The sequence below is a fragment of the Diabrotica undecimpunctata genome, chromosome 6 (genome assembly GCF_040954645.1).
Source record: "Diabrotica undecimpunctata isolate CICGRU chromosome 6, icDiaUnde3, whole genome shotgun sequence".
NCBI lineage: Eukaryota > Metazoa > Arthropoda > Insecta > Coleoptera > Chrysomelidae > Diabrotica > Diabrotica undecimpunctata.
In genome coordinates, this window is record NC_092808.1 from 69,278,247 (window position 1) to 69,296,842 (window position 18,596).

The 18,596-nt window shown below is 28.2% G+C and overlaps 1 protein-coding gene across 2 annotated transcripts in view; it reads right to left on the reverse strand.

Annotated features, from left to right (window-relative positions):
- The window catches only part of LOC140442676 (probable ribosome production factor 1), a 207,170-nt gene that overhangs the window by 111,388 nt on the left and 77,186 nt on the right, over nucleotides 1-18,596 (reverse strand). For both annotated transcript variants that reach the window (XM_072533670.1, XM_072533669.1), the window contains one exon: nucleotides 14,425-14,843. In XM_072533670.1, coding sequence (XP_072389771.1) covers nucleotides 14,425-14,843 — 419 coding nt within the window. The remainder of the gene's footprint in view (nucleotides 1-14,424; nucleotides 14,844-18,596) is intronic.

Consider the following 18,596-nt stretch of genomic DNA (forward strand, 5'->3'; position numbering starts at 1 on the left):
TCTTTCTAATGAAAATTAATTTAATTATATGAGAGCACTTATCTTCCCAAACTAATTCTTTTAAATAGAGAGCCCCGCGGTGGGCGCCAAATTGTTATGATGTATTATTTGTGAATGATGAGCAATGAGTATTTTTAATAATATAATATATAGGGTTTTTATCGCGGTTCTCAAAGAATTAGTTTGTAAGTACTTTTTTAAATTATCTTTATTATATCTACTATGAAACACACATATATATCTAACCTAGCCAATGTAAATTTAAAATAAACTATCTTTAAATTGAAATTCTTATGAAACTAATTAAATTCTATAGACAATGTACAATTTAAACAAACTATCTTCAAAATTGAAATTGTTATGACACTAACTAAATTATATTAACAAAATTTTGTACCTTTCTGTCACTGAATGCCTAAATGAACTGTTTTCCACTATATAGATTCTAATCACTACTCAATGTCTTCGTGCTTCGGTTATCCTTGTTTTTGTGAAATTACTTTTTCCAATTATCAGCTTCCACCAATTTAAAATATATTTCTTCTTAAGCATTTATAAACCACCAAGCAAACCAGCAAACAGCATTTATATTTATTCTTCTTTTCAATATACCAATATCCAATTACCAAATATATTATATATTTATATTTATTCTTCTTTTCAATATACCAATATCCAATCACCAAATATATTATATAATTTTAATATTCAATTAATACTTCTTCCATTATCCAATCACCATTTATACATAACATAATTTTTAATCTTCAATAATATTTTCTTTATACTGTTTCTTAATCTTCATTTAACTCACTATATTAAACAATTGGACCTTCTGACTATCTTGAACTTACTGATTGACTGACTCTAACTAACTTTCATACTAAAACTGGCCATCTTGAATCCAAATCACCGAGTATTTATACCTTTTCAATCTTCCAGAACCATCTGGTAAGAAATCCTATTCGATTTTGTTCTATTTCCTCTATATGGATGTTCTGGAAAAAGTATATGTTCGATCCACAGACATAACCATTATTCGAGAATGTTCTACCGTAAACAAAGGTCAAATTCTGTATTCTGGAGAATTCTTTAATTTTCTATTGATAATTTTGTTGACATTTAGGCATTTCAGATTAGAATATACACTTAAATCAGTAACTAACACTCTAATTTAATAAACTACACATTTTAAACAACATATTATTATAACCCCACTTTATATTCGTAATCATTACTTAAACGTCACTTTAAAGAGTATTTTTGGTTGCCTAGTCACATGGCTCACTTAAATATATCTACAACATTATAATTACTAAAATAAAACTTTTTTTACACTTATTATATGCTAATTTCTTAAAAATGCCCTCACATAAATAATTTTTATTAAATTCTCTAGTATATATAATAATAATAGTCTCCCGTTTAATACCGCTTCGCGGCTTTGGGAGTATATAACTCTAGTATATAACTTCTTAAAATAACCAAATACTTTTTATATCTAATATTATCTAGTATATAATTTATAAATTATTTTCTTTAAACACCAATCATCTCAATATATATATATATATATATATATATATATATATATATATATATATATATATATATATATATATATATATTTTTAGTGGATTTTCTTGGGCTTAGGTTCATAAAAAAATTTGATTTGATACTAAGACATTTTCATATATTTTTTCGACGTTTCGGCAGGAAATCCATGCCTTTTTCAAGAAGTAATATTGACTAAAAAAACATTTTATGACAGACATAATACGGTTTAAAAGTTAAACTTTTGACTTACCAAGCATGTAAAAATTCGGTATTAACAAATAGACGTCACAATTAAAATAATATTAAAAACATAGGACATACCCACTAAGTCACTACATGTAAAATGTATTTTAAATCTAATGTGTTGTTTATTGAAGTTAGTTTATCGTTTAAACAACCAGTTATTTTAACATCATAGGCGTTCTGAGATTGTCTTTTTATGTGTTTTTAAATTAAGTTAAAATATATTTTGTTCAAATTTTTGACATCTTTTTTATCATTTATTGCATTATTATTTTTTTTTTATTTGTATAGACTCTAGAAGCTCTCTCTTTTTTCTGTTGGGTTCACTTTTTAGAATCTTGGTTTTCTCAAAATCAAATTTATGTTTTTTTTTCGTTTTCATGTTTTGTGAGGGCGGTTGAGTTTTTTTTGTCATATTTGTGGGAACGTATTTTTGAGTTAAGTAGCTGACTGGTTTGTCCAATATAAACTCCATCACAATTCGAGCAGGGAATTTCATATACAACATGCGATCTTTTTATTAGAGGGGTTTTTGTTTTAATCTTGTAAAATTCTTTTTCAAAAGATTGTGCCCTTTATGAGCAACCATAATATTATGTTTGGACAGAAGATTTGCAATTTGTTCTGATAATCCTTTTATATAGGGAAGAGACATATAGTTTTTCTTTACCGTGTTGGTTTCATTGTTATTATTGTTATTGTAAAATTTATGCAGTCGCGATTTGAAAGTGTTCTCGATAAGGTGGTGTGGGTATGAATTAAGTGTTAGTGCTGTTTTTGCTTTTTTAATGGCCTGAGGTCTATTAATAGGATCGGATAATCTAATAGCTCTATCGGCTAGATATTAAAAGTATTTGGTTATTTTAAGAAGTTATATACTAGAGAATTTAATAAAAATTATTTATGTGAGGGCATTTTTTTATACATACTCTGAAAGTGACGTTTAAGTAATGATTACGAATATAAAGTGGGGTTATAATAATATGTTGTTTAAAATGTGTAGTTTATTAAATTAGAGTGTTAGTTACTGATTTAAGTGTATATTCTGATCTGAAAAGCCTAAATGTCAACAAAATTATCAATAGAAAATTAAAGAATTCTCCAGAATACAGAAATTGACCTTTGTTTACGGTAGAACGTTCTCGAATATGATTATGTCTATGGATCCAAGATATACTTTTTCCAGAAAATTCATATAGGTAGGGAATAGAACAAATCGAACAGGATTTCTTGCTAGATGGTTCTGGAAGATTGAAAAGGTATAAATACTCGGTGATTTGGATTCAAGATGGCCAGTTTAGTATGAAAGTTAGTTAGAGTTAGCATGATATAAGCCATTCAGTTAGTAAGAAGAAGTCAGATCAGTTACAGTTTAGTCAGAATTAGGAAGAAAGTATAAAGTATGTAATAATCGGTGATTTAGTATTAAAATTTGAAAATATTGGAAAGTATATTAGAAGAATATTGGTTGGATATTGGAAGAAATTAAAAATTATATTATGAATGGAGGTTAGTATAAATCAACTTATGATAATTATATGGTGATTGAATATTGGTATATTGAAAAGAAGAATAAATATAAATATATAATATATTTGGTGATTGGATATTGGTATATTGAAAAGAAGAATAAATATAAATGCTGTTTGCTGGTTTGCTTGGTGGTTTATAAATGTTGGTGAAGAAAAATATTTTAAATTGGTGGAAGCTGATAATTGGAAAAAGTAATTTCACAAAAACAAGGATAACCGAAGCTGAGAACGAAGATATTGAGTGGTGATTAAAATCTATATAGTGGAAAACAGTTCATTTAGGCATTCAGTGAAAGAAAGTTACAAAATTTTGTTAATATAATTTAGTTAGTGTCATAACAATTTCAATTTTGAAGATAGTTTGTTTAAATTTTACATTGTCTATAGAATTTAATTAGTTATATATATATATATATATATATATATATATATATATATATATATATATATATATATATATATATATATATATATATATTGAAATGATATTGTTTAAAAAATTAATTTATAAGTTATATACTAGATAATATTAGATATAAAAAGTATTTGGTTATTTTAATAAGTTATATACTAGAGAATATTATAAAAATTATTAATGTGAGGGCATTTTTAAGAAATTAGCATATAAAATTTTTTTTATAATTATAATATATTTAAGTGAGCCATGTGCATAGGCAACCAACTATACATTTAAATGACAATTGAATAAGAATTTACGAATATAAGTGGGGTTATAATGATATGTTAGTTTAAAAAAGTTTAGTTTATATATAGTCACTGATTTAAGTTTATATTCTGATCTGAAAAGCCTAAATGTCGATAAAATTCTCGATAGAAAAGTAAGGAACTCTCTAGATCACCGGAGATGGCTTTGTTTGCGAAATGGACTGTTCCAGAAAATTCAGACATGTAGGAGATGGAACAAATCGAACATGATTTCTGGCCAGATGATTCTGGAACATGGAAAAATATATAAATACCCGGTGATTTGGATTCAAGGCATCAATTATCAGTTACCAGTTCAGTTACAGTTACTATGAAGCCAGTCAGTTAGTAAGAAAGTTAGTTAGAAGATAGACACATTTAGTTAGTGAAGTCCATTGTTCAGTAAGCCAGTCAGAAGGTCCAATTGTTCAATATAATAAGTTCAATGAAGATTAAGAAACAGTATAAAGATAATATTATTGAAGATTAAAAATTATGTTATGTAAAAATGGTAATTAGATAATGGAAGAAAGTATCAATTGAAAATTAAAATTATATAATATATTTGGTGATTGGATATTGGTATATTGAAAAGAAGAATAAATATAAATATATAATATATTTGGTGATTGGATATTGGTATATTGAAAAGAAGAATAAGTATATATGCTTTTAAGAAGAAATATATTTTAAATTGGTGGAAGCTGATAATTGGAAAAAGTAATTTCACAGAAACAAGGATAACCGAGGCTGAGAACGAAGACATTGAGTGGTGATTAAAATCTTTATTTTGGAGAACATTTTCATTTAGGCATTCAGTGAAAGAAAGGTACAAAATTTTGTTAATATAATTTAGTTAGTATCATAAGAATTTCAATTTTAAAGATAGTTTGTTTAAAATTTACATTGTCTATATAATTTAATTAGTTTCATAAGAATTTTAATTTAAAGATAGTTTATTTTAAATTTTGCATAGGTTATGTTAGATATATATGTGTGTTTGATAATAGATATAATAAAGATAATTTAAAAAAGTGCTTACCAACTAATTCTTTGAGAACCGCGATAAAAACCCTATATATATTATTAATAACACTCATTGCTCATCATTCACAAATAAAACATCATAACAATTTGGCGCCCACCGCGGGGCTCTCTATTTAAAAGAATTAGTTTGGGAAGATAAGTGCTCTCATATAATTAAATTAATTATCATTAAAAAAAATTATAGATTTTATTGAATTATATTTGAACAAGTAAAGTCTCAAAATGTCTCAAGGAAAAAAAGGTACAAGAAGCAAAAAGAATGAAGATGTGGAAGTAGAAACACAACCTGTACAAGAGGAGATTTTAGTTCAAGCTCCACAAGATACTGCAGAAATGAATCCAGAAAGAGAGGAAAATGTCAATATGGCAGCTTTGATGTCATAATGATGCAGATGAACAAGACAATGGAAGAGAATACGAAAAAAATGGAAGAGAATACGAAGAAAATGGAAGAGAATACGAAAAAAATGGAAGAGAACACGAAAAAAATGGAAGAGAATTATAGAAAATTAGAAAAGAAAATAGAAGATAATAATAATAAAATTGTAAAACAAATAGAAAAACAAATGGATAAAAAACTTGAAGCTGCAGAGAAAAAAGTAGCAAATGAAATAAAAAATATACGGAATGACTACAAGAAAAGGATAGAAAATGAGAGGACAGAAGTAAAGAGGATTATTCAAGATAATAAGATAGATATAGAACAGAAAATAGAGTTGCAGAAATGTAACTTAGAAGTAAAAATAAACGAAGAAAGGAGAAAGACAGAAGAAAAATTAGACGATATGCAACAAAATATCCAAATAAATAATAATCAAATAAGAAATGTGGAACAGAGAATAGATGATATTTCACAAATGAGAGACATAGGGAGACCTTACTTAAATTTAACAAATGAGACTGGGATTAAATTCTCTGGTAATATAAAAAATCTGCATCCTAGAGTATACATAAATAGTTTAAAACATAAATTAAGATTAGTGAATCATATTAATGATATTAAAGATTATATTAGAATGACATTAAATGACAATGCAGCAACTTGGTTTGCTAGTATTGAAAATGATTTAGATAATTTTCAAACATTTGAAAATAAATTTTTAAATTATTATTGGGGTGAACTAGAGCAAGCCAAGTTTAGAAAAATTCTATATTTTGGAAAGTATAATCACAATTTAAAATCAAATATGGTAGATTATGCATTGAAACTGATAACAGTTGCAAAATATTTAGAACCACCACTTAGAGAGGATGAAACAGTCTTAAATGTATCTAGACATTTTGATGCTGATGTTGTGCAAACAGTAACTGTACAAAATATTCAAACAATAGAGAGTTTTATTAATTTTATTCAAATAATACAAAGAGGTAATATGGCAAGTAATAATGATAACAATGATATTAGGATAAATAATAATAACAGAAAAAACAATTATAACTTTCAATATAATAAGAATAATTATCAACAATATAGATAATCATACAATAATACTAGATATGGTGACAATTTACAAAATTTTAAATAATAACAATAATCAAAATAGACAAAATCCTAATAACAATACTAGTTATAATAGACAAAATTTTAATAACAATACTAATTATAATAGACAAGATTTTAACAACAGAAGAAATACAGAACGACCTAATTACAACAGACAGGTAAATTGTGTACGAAGGAATAGAAGCTGCGACGACAGGGAACGAAATAGTACAAGTCAAGAAAATGTGAGTAGAAGTCATAGTAGGGAAAGACATAGGACATCAGATCCAAGTGGTCAGATACAATCTGACAATTCTAATAATCAAAATTTTGTTCAGTAAACTTTCTGAATTACAAGTTAGGCCATTGCTATTATGAAAAACCTTCTGAATTTATTTCTTTAAATGAAGATAAAATTATTAAATTTATTAATTTAATTTATATAAATGCTTTGGCCAAAAATAAAATGATTAAAATTATGATAGATACTGGTTCAGAAAGTACTTTAGTCTCGGAGAATTTTATTTTTAAAACATTAAAACTATCAGATATAATAAAGATTCCAAAAATTAAAATTGTTGGTGCAAATAATAAGAAGTTGGGTGAAATTGATAAACTAGCCAATTTTAAAATTAATATTCTTAATAAAGAAATTAATATGCAAGGATTTATTGTCAAGGATTTATGTGTTGATATATTAATGGGAAATGATGAATTGGAAAAGAAGAAAGTAAAGATAGATTTTGAAGAAAAAATGGTAACTTTGGAAGGGCAAATAATTAAATTTATGCAGAAAGATGAGGTGGAAGAAGGAATAAGAGTTGATAGGATATTATTAAAAGAAAATAATGATGTTTATGAAGAAGAAATGTATTTTGATGATTGGGAAATGTCCCAAAAGAATGTAAAGAATAATTGTAGTGAATATTTAAGGAATGGAAATTTTAAGCAGATGGATGCCTACGAGGTGGAGTGCGTAAAATTGGAAGCAAGGAATAATGAGTACATAGTGAAGAATAATTTTATTTGTAAAGAAGAAGATATGATAAAAGTTTTAAATTGCCCTGAAGAATATAAATCAATAGTCGTTTCCATATTGCAGCAACACAAGGGACTTGTCAATAAAGGAAATAGAATTGCACAAAATTATATCCATAGTATAAAAGTTAAAGAAGAAAAAGATTTTAAAACAAAATCATACCCAATACCATATAAATACAGAGAAGTAAACAGAACGATTAATAATATGTTAGAAGATGGAATCATTGAGAAGGCAGATACACGTTTCATAAACCCTATAGTAGTAGTACGTAAAAGATCAGGTGAAATCAGGTTATGTTTGGATGCAAGGAATATTAACAAGATCACTGAAAAGCAATTTGAAGCACCAATGAGTATAGACGGAATACTAGGAAGAATTACAGGAATGTCATTTTTCACTAAAATCGATTTACAGCATAGCTTTTGGTTAATACCTCTAGAAAGAAAAAGTAGACAGTATACAGGATTTCAGATAGATGGAGTAGTATATCAATTTAAAGTAGTACCATTTGGACTTCAATCATCTTGCAGTGCTCTATGTAGATGTCTTCATGATATTCTGGATCAATATGAACATTTTGTAATTCACTACATTGATGATATATTAATTTTTTCTAAAACGGCTGAAGATCATGAGAAACACCTAAAAATTATAATCAACAGATTAGACAAAGTTGGACTAAAAATAAATCAAGAAAAATGTACATTTTTTCAAAAAGAAGTAATAATATCTAGGTTATAAACTTAACACTAAGGGAATCGAAATGGATCCAGAGCGGACACAGGTCATTCAGAAATATAAAACACCACACAATTTAAGAACTTTAAGAGGATTTATTGGAATAATTAATTATTATAAAAGGATGATACCAGATCTAAGTATAAAAGAAATTCCATTACTTGAACTACTGAGAAAAGGTGTAAAATGGAGATGGGATCAGAGAAGAGAACTAGCATTCCAAGAAATTAAAAACATTATTCTGTCAAATTTAAAAATATACTATCCTGACTACACACAGCCATTCATATTAAGAACAGATGCATCCATAGAGAGATTATCAGGGGTATTATTACAAATACATGATGGGGTCGAATACCCAATACAATTCATTTCAAGAATTACAAAGCCACATGAAAAGGGTTACTCAGTTCCAGAATTAGAACTAGCAAGTATCATACACTGTGTCACAAAATTAAGATTTTATTTGTTGGGTAATGAATTTACAATAGAAACAGATCACCAAGCTTTAACATCTATATTAAATAACAAATATGGAAACAGTAGAATACATCGGTGGAGTCTAATATTGAGTGAATACTCCTTTGAAATCAAATACATTTCTGGAAAATCCAATATAGTGGCAGATGCTTTATCAAGGTAAGAAAATACATCACAAAAAGGGCAGCAAACAATAAAAATTGGATTAAATCAGTTAGTAGAAAGTACTGGATTATATTCTAAAGAAGAAATTATAAGAGATCAGATCAATTTGAGTGAAAAACAAAAAGTCATTAGGAAAGATGGGGTTTATTATAAAATAATAAATGGCATAGAAGTATATGTAATAAGTAGAACTTTGGCAAGGAAAATATTGAAAAATTTACATAACAATTACATGCATATTGGTTCAAGAAAGCTATGTATGCTATTTAGGGACAATTATTTTGCAAAGAATGACATAAGTATAGCAAAAGAAATTACTACCCAATGCCCAATATGTCAAATAAACAAAGAAAAGAATTTCAAAAACCAGAACACATATAGATCTAATGTTGTATATGAAAAACTAAATACAGTGTCCATGGATTTTATCTCAAATTTAGTTCCAAGTCCAACAGGAAAAAAGCATATACTAGTGATAGTTGATTTATATACAAAATTTATTAAACTATATCCCTGCTCAAGAACAAATGTTAAAACATTGAAATTATACATTAATCAATTTTTCGAAGAAATAGGACCATTTAAAAATTGCATAATAGATAATGCTACATATTTTAACAACCAAAAATTTCGGGCATTTTGTGAGAAAAAGGGAATCAACATTAATTTTACAAGTATCAGACATCCTCAGGCAAATCCTGCAGAAAGATATATTAAAGAAGTTATAAAATATTTAAGGATAGTATGCCAGAATCAACATCAAACATGGCAGCAACATATACCAGAAGTAGAATATTTTTTAAATAATACACATAATTTAAATACAGAGGAAGTACCAGAATATTTAATGTTTGGCCATATAGGAAACAGAAAATGGATTAGTGAATATAATCAGGATATGTTAGAACAAGTAATGCAGAAAGTGAATAACCGAATTAGGAGGAAAGCTGAAAAATATATCAGAAGACAAAATCGAAAAATAAAAAAACCAATCACATTTCAAAAAGGAGACAAAGTGTTAATTCGTTCACTTAGAAAGAGTAATGTTACAGAAAACCGTTGTAAGAAATTACAACCAATGTTTGAAGGTCCATACAGAATCGAAAATCAGAATGGACTAAATAGTTATGTGTTGATAGATGCAGAGAATAGACTAAGAGGCATGTTTCATATCAATGACATTTTTAAATATTATGAAGAGAATGAATAGTGTTTTCTATACTTTTAACACTAATAATAACAACACTAACAGCTTACTGATAGATCCATTTCATAGATAGATGGTAGATTTCATTGTTGTGAATCAATTTCATGACAATGACATCATAATTGTTGATATTATCCATATGGAAATTGTTGGTACCGTAAAAATCATAATTTGGGGTTAGATACAGAATTGATTCTATAATTGTCTTTCTAAAAACAATATGATAAAGTGTAAAACTTACCAATTCATATAGATGAAAGCCTTTTGAATGGAAATCTTGTCTATAAATAAACAGAACACAATATAGATTATATTTTTATTTAGGTTATATTTTATTCTCTGATATTTTAAATTTAATTTTGGGGTGTTGAAATGATATTGTTTAAAAAATTAATTTATAAGTTATATACTAGATAATATTAGATATAAAAAGTATTTGGTTATTTTAATAAGTTATATACTAGAGAATATTATAAAAATTATTTATGTGAGGGCATTTTTAAGAAATTAGCATATAAAAAGTTTTTTTTTATAATTATAATATATTTAAGTGAGCCATGTGCATAGGCAACCAACTATACATTTAGATGACAGTTGAATAAGAATTTACGAATATAAGTGGGGTTATAATAATATGTTAGTTTAAAAATGTTTAGTTTATATATAGTCACTGATTTAAGTTTATAATCTGATCTGAAAAGCCTAAATGTCGATAAAATTCTCGATAGAAAAGTAAGGAACTCTCTAGATCACCGGAGATGGCTTTGTTTGCGAAATTGACTGTTCCAGAAAATTCAGACATGTAGGAGATGGAACAAATCGAACATGATTTCTGGCCAGATGATTCTGGAACATGGAAAAAGATATAAATACCCGGTGATTTGGATTCAAGGCATCAATTATCAGTTACCAGTTCAGTTACAGTTACTATGAAGCCAGTCAGTTAGTAAGAAAGTTAGTTAGAAGATAGACACATTTAGTTAGTAAAGTCCATTGTTCAGTAAGTCAGTCAGAAGGTCCAATTGTTCAATATAATAAGTTCAATGAAGATTAAGAAACAGTATAAAGATAATATTATTGAAGATTAAAAATTGTGTTTCAATAGGCATTCAGTGAAAGAAAGGTACACAATTTTGTTAATATAATTTAGTTAGTATCATAAGAATTTCAATTTTAAAGATAGTTTGTTTAAAATTTACATTGTCTATATAATTTAATTAGTTTCATAAGAATTTTAATTTAAAGATAGTTTATTTTAAATTTTGCATAGGTTATGTTGGATATATATGTGTGTTTGATAATAGATATAATAAAGATAATTTAAAAAAGTGCTTACCAACTAATTCTTTGAGAACCGCGATAAAAACCCTATATATATTATTAAAAACACTCATTGCTCATCATTCACAAATAAAACATCATAAAAATATATATACATATATATTGTTCTACCTTTTCTATATTGATGTTACCTATCATGATGTTTTCTAGGCTGTTGCTTAATATCTTTGTTTTGTCGAGATTAATTTTTAATCCAATTTGATTCGATTTGTGATTTAAATCTTGTAGCATTGATTTTAGTTCATGGATATCTGTGCTTATTAGTACTATGTCGTCTGCGAAACACAAATGGTTAAGATATACTCCATCTATTTTTAATCCCTTTTCGACCCAACTTAGTTTTTTGAAGACATTTTCTAATGAAAAAGTAAATAGCTTGGGTGAGATGGTGTCGCCTTGTCTCACACCTTTGCCAAGATCTATTTTCATAGTTTCCAGATCATCATCGTATATATTCTTAAGGATGGCAGCATATTGTTCTGAAGCTATTTTCTTGTGGCATTTTAAATTAATTACTATTTAACTGGGAATAAGCCACAATTAAAGGTTAAAATACGTTTATTGACGTTTCAATTTCCACTTCGGAAATCGTTCTCAAAATACAAACATTGGCATATGGCAGCATATCTTGAATCTACTCTGGCGTCGTCCAATGCTGTTAAGAAAGCCCATTTCTCGATACTGTCGAATGCTTTGTGTTAATCGACAAATGCCAGATGTAGTGGTATATTGTACTCTATTGTTTTTTCAATAACTGTCCGGATGGTTTGAAAGTGATCGATAGTGGTAAAACCCTTACGAAAGCCTGCTTGCTCCACTGGTTGGTATCCATCTAGCTTAGCTGTCAATCTATTTGTTATTATTCGGGTTAGTAGTTTGTAAAGGTGCGACAATAAGCTTATTGGTCGGCAGTTTTCTATATTTGCGGCGTCCCCTTTTTTATGGAGTAGAATGACTTCCGCATTTTTCCATGCTTTTGGTATTTGTCCTTCCAATAGGCATTTATTCAGTAATGCTCTCATTGCCTCTTCTAATGCAGTGCCTCCCATTTTTAGCATCTCTGAAATAATTTTATCTTCTCCTGGTGTTTTCCCATTATTCATTTGTTTTAGGGCTGCTCTAATTTCTGATGTTATTATTTCAGGGAGATTCTCTGAGCCCACATTTGAGATATGTTTTGTTGGTATACCGGGGTTCGGAATAGTAGAAGTATACAGCTTCTCATAAAATTTTCGGATTTTTCTAACGATCTCTTCCTTATGCGAGCACAATGTTCCACGGTCGTCTTTTATCTTTATGATTTTATTCCTGCCAGTGGATTTACATGTTTTTAGTACTTTCATGTTCTTATTGTTCTCTATGGTTTCAAGAATCTGGTTTGTTCTATAAGCTCTGTGGTCTTTTCGAATATTTTTCTTAACGCTTCTGTTGAGCGCTTTATAGTCCGGGTTATCTCTGTTCGTTCTTCTTTTTTTCTCTATCTGTTCTAGAGTCTCGGTTTTTAGTTTAGCTTCTTTTTGTTTTCGTATTCTGCAACAAAGTTTCTTAATGACTGTTTGTATGTCTTTAGTTATTTTCTCAGCTAGTTCAAGTATATTCTTTTGCTCAAAGGGATTTGCTACTAGTTTCCTTTTCCCTGATAGGACTGTCCGAAGAGTTCCTACCCGCTACCCGTTTTAATTATATTTATATACTCAATGATTACTGAAACCGAAAAGACACTGTTAAAATGTCCGAATGATGGCCAAGAAAATAATCGCCCATCCACAGCTAGCACAGGAAACAAAGTGAAGCGACAAGTGCCACGAAATGATCTGGCATTTAATTTGGAAAATTAGGTATGTATTAAATGAAGGTCAAGCCATCGATGAATACTAGAAATCTAAGATGCTAGGGGAGCTCAATACCGTCTTATAATGGCTTAATACGCCAATATCTAAAATAATTTAAGGACTTCTAAGTGGAACAAAGTGCATCACTATTTATTATACGAAACAATTATATGAAATATTAAAATTTTGTTACTGTTAGTGTAGTTGTGTAAAATGATTGGTTAAAAAGAGCCATTATAAACACTAATGTTTATGTTTTAACAATTCCAAAGAATATATGGTATGTCATTGATCAATACCAGGTGAGAAGACATATTGTGAACAACATGTAAAATAATGAACGCTATTATAAAACTACACCAATATATTCGGCTCAATACACCGGTATCAACACATGTAATTATAGAACACATATAATTAATTTTAAGGTTATAGACAAATTATATTTTTAAATTCATATTAAATTATTAAGTGTTATGTACAATTATTACTGAATGATAAATTTAGCTCTAGTTGTCATCAGTATTCTCGTCAATTTGAGAATTTGAGACATTTCTAGGAATTGTCTCTTAGAGAAAATGTTTTCCCTTACTGAAATCTTTATACCAGAAAAATAAACTTTATGTTATCAACTACTATCAACTATTATCAACTATCAAAACACGTGAATGTTTTGACTTATTATGTCATTTCTACGATGATTTCTTACTTCTCATATAAGTGATATTCTTTTTTAAGATTTAGTTTAAATTAGTTACTGTAGAATATTTACTAGATATGGATGATGTGTTAAATTCCGTTACCATTATGGATTATAAACTATAACCATATTGAGGATGGTAGTTAACCTTTTAGAGTGAATAAACATTAAATTAAACACACGGTTTTTATTCAGATTACAGAAATAAAGTCAGCCCTTTGGACTTTATATATTTTGGAAATTCATATACTTCACGTCAAACATTTCAACATTTTGTAAATTATCCTGAAAACTATTTTGTCAATATTTGAATCATCATTGTGTAAATTAGTGTAAATAAAATAACTCTTACCTGTAGTGTCTAAAAAATATAAAGTCTCTTTGATTATGAAAAGTTACAGCTCTTTGTCCTTCAAATTCTGGGTCATAGTGAAATAAGGCTCCCAACATTCTACCCACAGTTAGACCTAATCTTGTGGAGAAATTATTTAAAACTACCTCAGGACGATGAGCAGTTATGTCTCTATGATTTTTTCTAAGCTCTGTTGTTATTCTAACATTACTAACTCTAAAATGAGCTGTTGGTCCATCGGGCAAATGAATAAGTAATAGACCATCAGGTTCTTTTTTATGTTCATTAACAATTAAAATATCGGTATATCCTTTTTGAATGGCACTTTTTACTATTTTCTTAACTCCTGATCTATTTCTATAGAGCGAAACTGAATTGGGGATAATTCTTGTAAGTTCTCTACCAAATATTCTTGTTTTCTAAAATATATAATTGAGTTGAATGGGATACATTACCTATTTGCAAAATATTCGTTTTAATGCCGTTCAGTCTTAATGCTAATAAAAATGCTCTTTGAATATCGGTTTGCAAAGTTTGTAAATATTATAACGGCGATTAAACTCACGGTTGGATTTATTAACATGTTTATTTATAACTTATACAATAGCCATATTTAATTATTTTAATCATAATGTGTATCTTTTGGTATCCACGTACAGCAACGATCGGGTGCCATCATCTAAGATCTTGTGTACATCATCTTGTATACCCGCACCACAGAATAAATAACAATTGTTATATTATTGTTTTGTTATTCTGTGCCCAGACCGTTTAAGAGATGAATCCAAGGTCCCATGATCACTCAATGCAAGCATCGACAGGTCGTACGAAACTAGACCTTTCTAAGAAACTGTTTAAGTATACCGTCATTATTTATCTTTCACTTCAACTGACTGGTGAATTTTGTTCGGCAGTCAGGCAGTGATAAAATTGTTTGTGGAGTTTACGCGTACGTATATTCATTTGTATTAATTATTGTGTGGTTTAGGTTTATTAACGTTTGTTATTAATTGTGTGTTACGTTTATTAAATATGGATATAAACACTCTTTCACCTCCAAGAAAAAGATAAAAAAAAGACATTTAACTGTCGAGGAAAAAGGTGTAATGATGAACACTTTATTAGGTCGTCCGCACATTAAGCTACTCAAAAGAAACCAGTTGGTAACTTTAGTTACCAATCAGTTGCTTATTAGTAGACTTCGGCAAATATGCAAATAAAAATGTAGAAAATATGCGCATAAATATGCACGTGTTTACCCGAAAATATGCAAATATTTTACAAAATATGCATACAAATAAATAAAAAAATCGTAAAATAGTAACAATTTTATTTAAAACAAAAAGTGTACATAACTAAATATTTCCTACTATTCATTAAAATTTACATTTATTTTAAGTAACTACATCATTTTTAAGTATGAATAAACTTATTTAGAATTATGGTAACAATAAATGACCAAGTGGTGTTCAAAATTTTCTAACAAAAACTTGTGGCTTCTGTCTGAGTACATATATTTATATATGGAAAAACTTCGTTCAACATCAACTGATGTAACGGGAGCATTTTTCAAACTAACCAAAACATTTGGTTCTAAATTAATTGTTTCCGAAATATTTCCAGCTAGAACACTGACTACTTCAGAAAGAATATGGTAACCTTTATTTTTTTCCATAGTAGCTTCAATTTTTTTTTAAATATCTTTTCCAATATTACCTCTAACGTTCCGACAATATGACGCAAATTCTTTTATTAATGCTGTACTTTCGAACAATGACAGTTTCGGTGATTCTAACTAAGTAATTGTTTTTTGAACAAAACTAAAATTTGATTTTATAAATGAAAGTTCTTGTTGAAGCAAATTACTCTGAAAAGTTTGTTTAGAATCCAAAAGAGATTGGGAACTTTCATCTGTTAACGTATCAATTATGTTCTTTATTTTAACAAAATGATCTGCATAAAAATTAGCTGTTTCTAACCCTGTTCCCCATCGCGTTAAAATAGGTTGTGGTGGAAGAGGAATGTTAGGTAGCATTTCTTTATAAAGTTTAATTCTTATAGGAGATTTAAGAAATACTTTTTTGACACTGGATATCATGGTATTTACAAGAGGAAACTTTTTTTGTATTTCCTCTGCAACTCTGTTTAATCCATGCGCTACACAAGTAACATGTATTAAATCTGGGAAAAATATTTTTAAATTTTGTCCTGCTTTCACCATATAAGGAGCAGCATCCGATAAAATAAGCAGTAATTTATTAGAAGGAATAGTTGTCGGAAGAAAAAAAGTTGCTAATGTTTCTTGTATAAAACGCGAAATTGTTAAAGCATTTGTTTTCCCAAGTTGCTGGCATGAAATAAGATGAGATTTTGGTAAGGTATCTTCTTTAAGAACACCAATCAATAAATGAGCAATATACTTTCCTGAGGAATCAGTGGTTTCGTCTACAGATATGTAAAAATAATTATCTGCAATTTCTTCCTTAATATTAATTAACACCGACGAGTATAGCCCGTTCACATTATTTCTTCTTAGAGACCGATCACTTGGAACATTAAGTTTGCAATATTTTTTTAGAAACGAACTAAAATTTACATTTGCTAATTTTGAAAGCGGTATGTTTGCAGACACGAATGCGCGACACAAGTCTTCATTAAAAGTTTCTTGCTCATCTAATTTTTTTGAAGTAGATTGGAAACATTTAGCCATTGAAGTTTGATGTTTTCCTCCTATTTTTCCTTTTTTTGCAATGTGTGAAGCAGTTCTCACATGTTGGTCTATCTGAAATTTCTTCTCACATGCTATCTATAAATAAAAATAAAAACCTTTATTTTAACCCAACCTTTAAAATATAAAAATATACAAGGTGTTTTTGGTTAATCAAATAACTGGTTTGGAAAAAAAAACACTCGCTAAGTGTTTTAAATGCAGTATTAATCCACAAATTAGTTTTTGTTACTAACAATTAGTACATCATATAACTTATTTTAAAATTCAACAAAAGTTTTTTTTTGTTAATTCAATTACAATAAAAATAATTGTGTTTTAGAATAGCTGACTTCATAAAAAAAAGTAAAGGTGAAAAATTTTTCTAAATACACACCATTGTATTGTACCATGGACAATTTTTTCTCACTAAAGGAAGCTATTTTTCATTTAAAAACAACCTACGAGTACTAAATTTCAAGTAAATACATTTATTGGTTTTAAAGTTATTGTCGTTATTAACTAAAAGAATTTAATTTTTTTTAATTTTAACACCCTGTATCTCGAAAAGTAAATAAGTTTGACCCCTCATTAACTATATCGTTTTGTTCAATTTTTCGAGAAGTATCTACAGTCAAACGTTGTAAGTGTCATTTGGAAACACCCTGTATGTATGAAATATTAGATATTTAATAGAAAATATTAGATACTTACAATTTTGCCACAGACTGAACAGTAGATTTTTCCCATATCCATAGACAGCTCTTTATAAGGTTTAATCCAAGTTGAAGCACTGGTTGTTTTAGGCATTATAAAATCACAATCTTCCTTTTTGTTACGCACAACGAGTGTTTACGCTTTGAATATCAAAACAAAAATGATTTACAAATCTGAGCATCAAATTAAAAATGTTTAGGTACCTAATTCAATAAACTGAGAGCGAACCCTTAGCGATTATCCAATAACTGAATGCCTCAGTGACCGAGACTTTCTAAGAATGTTGAGGGCTACTTAAATTGATCTTCTTTGAAATTGTAAATGTTTTGTACCTGTAGAGATTACGTACTTAGATCATTTCTTGATTAAAATGACTACAAAATTTTATACAAGAATTGAAATAAATTGGTATGTTTAAAAATTTTCAAATACAGTATAAAAATCTGAACTTTTATGCACTTTATGCAAACTTTTATACAAATATGCCAAAATATGAAATATTTGCATAAAATATGCACAATATGCAAAATGCATATTTGCCGAAGTCTACTTATTAGTTACTGCCCATGTATTTTAATGAGTATCCGCACACAGCGCTACTAGTTAGTAACCGGTCTCTAATGCGTCAGTGATCAGTCGACAGCGGACTGGACGTGCAGGGGACTAGTTTCTAGTTTGTTGTGATATTTTTAAAGTTTACACGCGAAATGGCGAAATTGGTACAACAGTCGTTTAGTATAAAATTAGT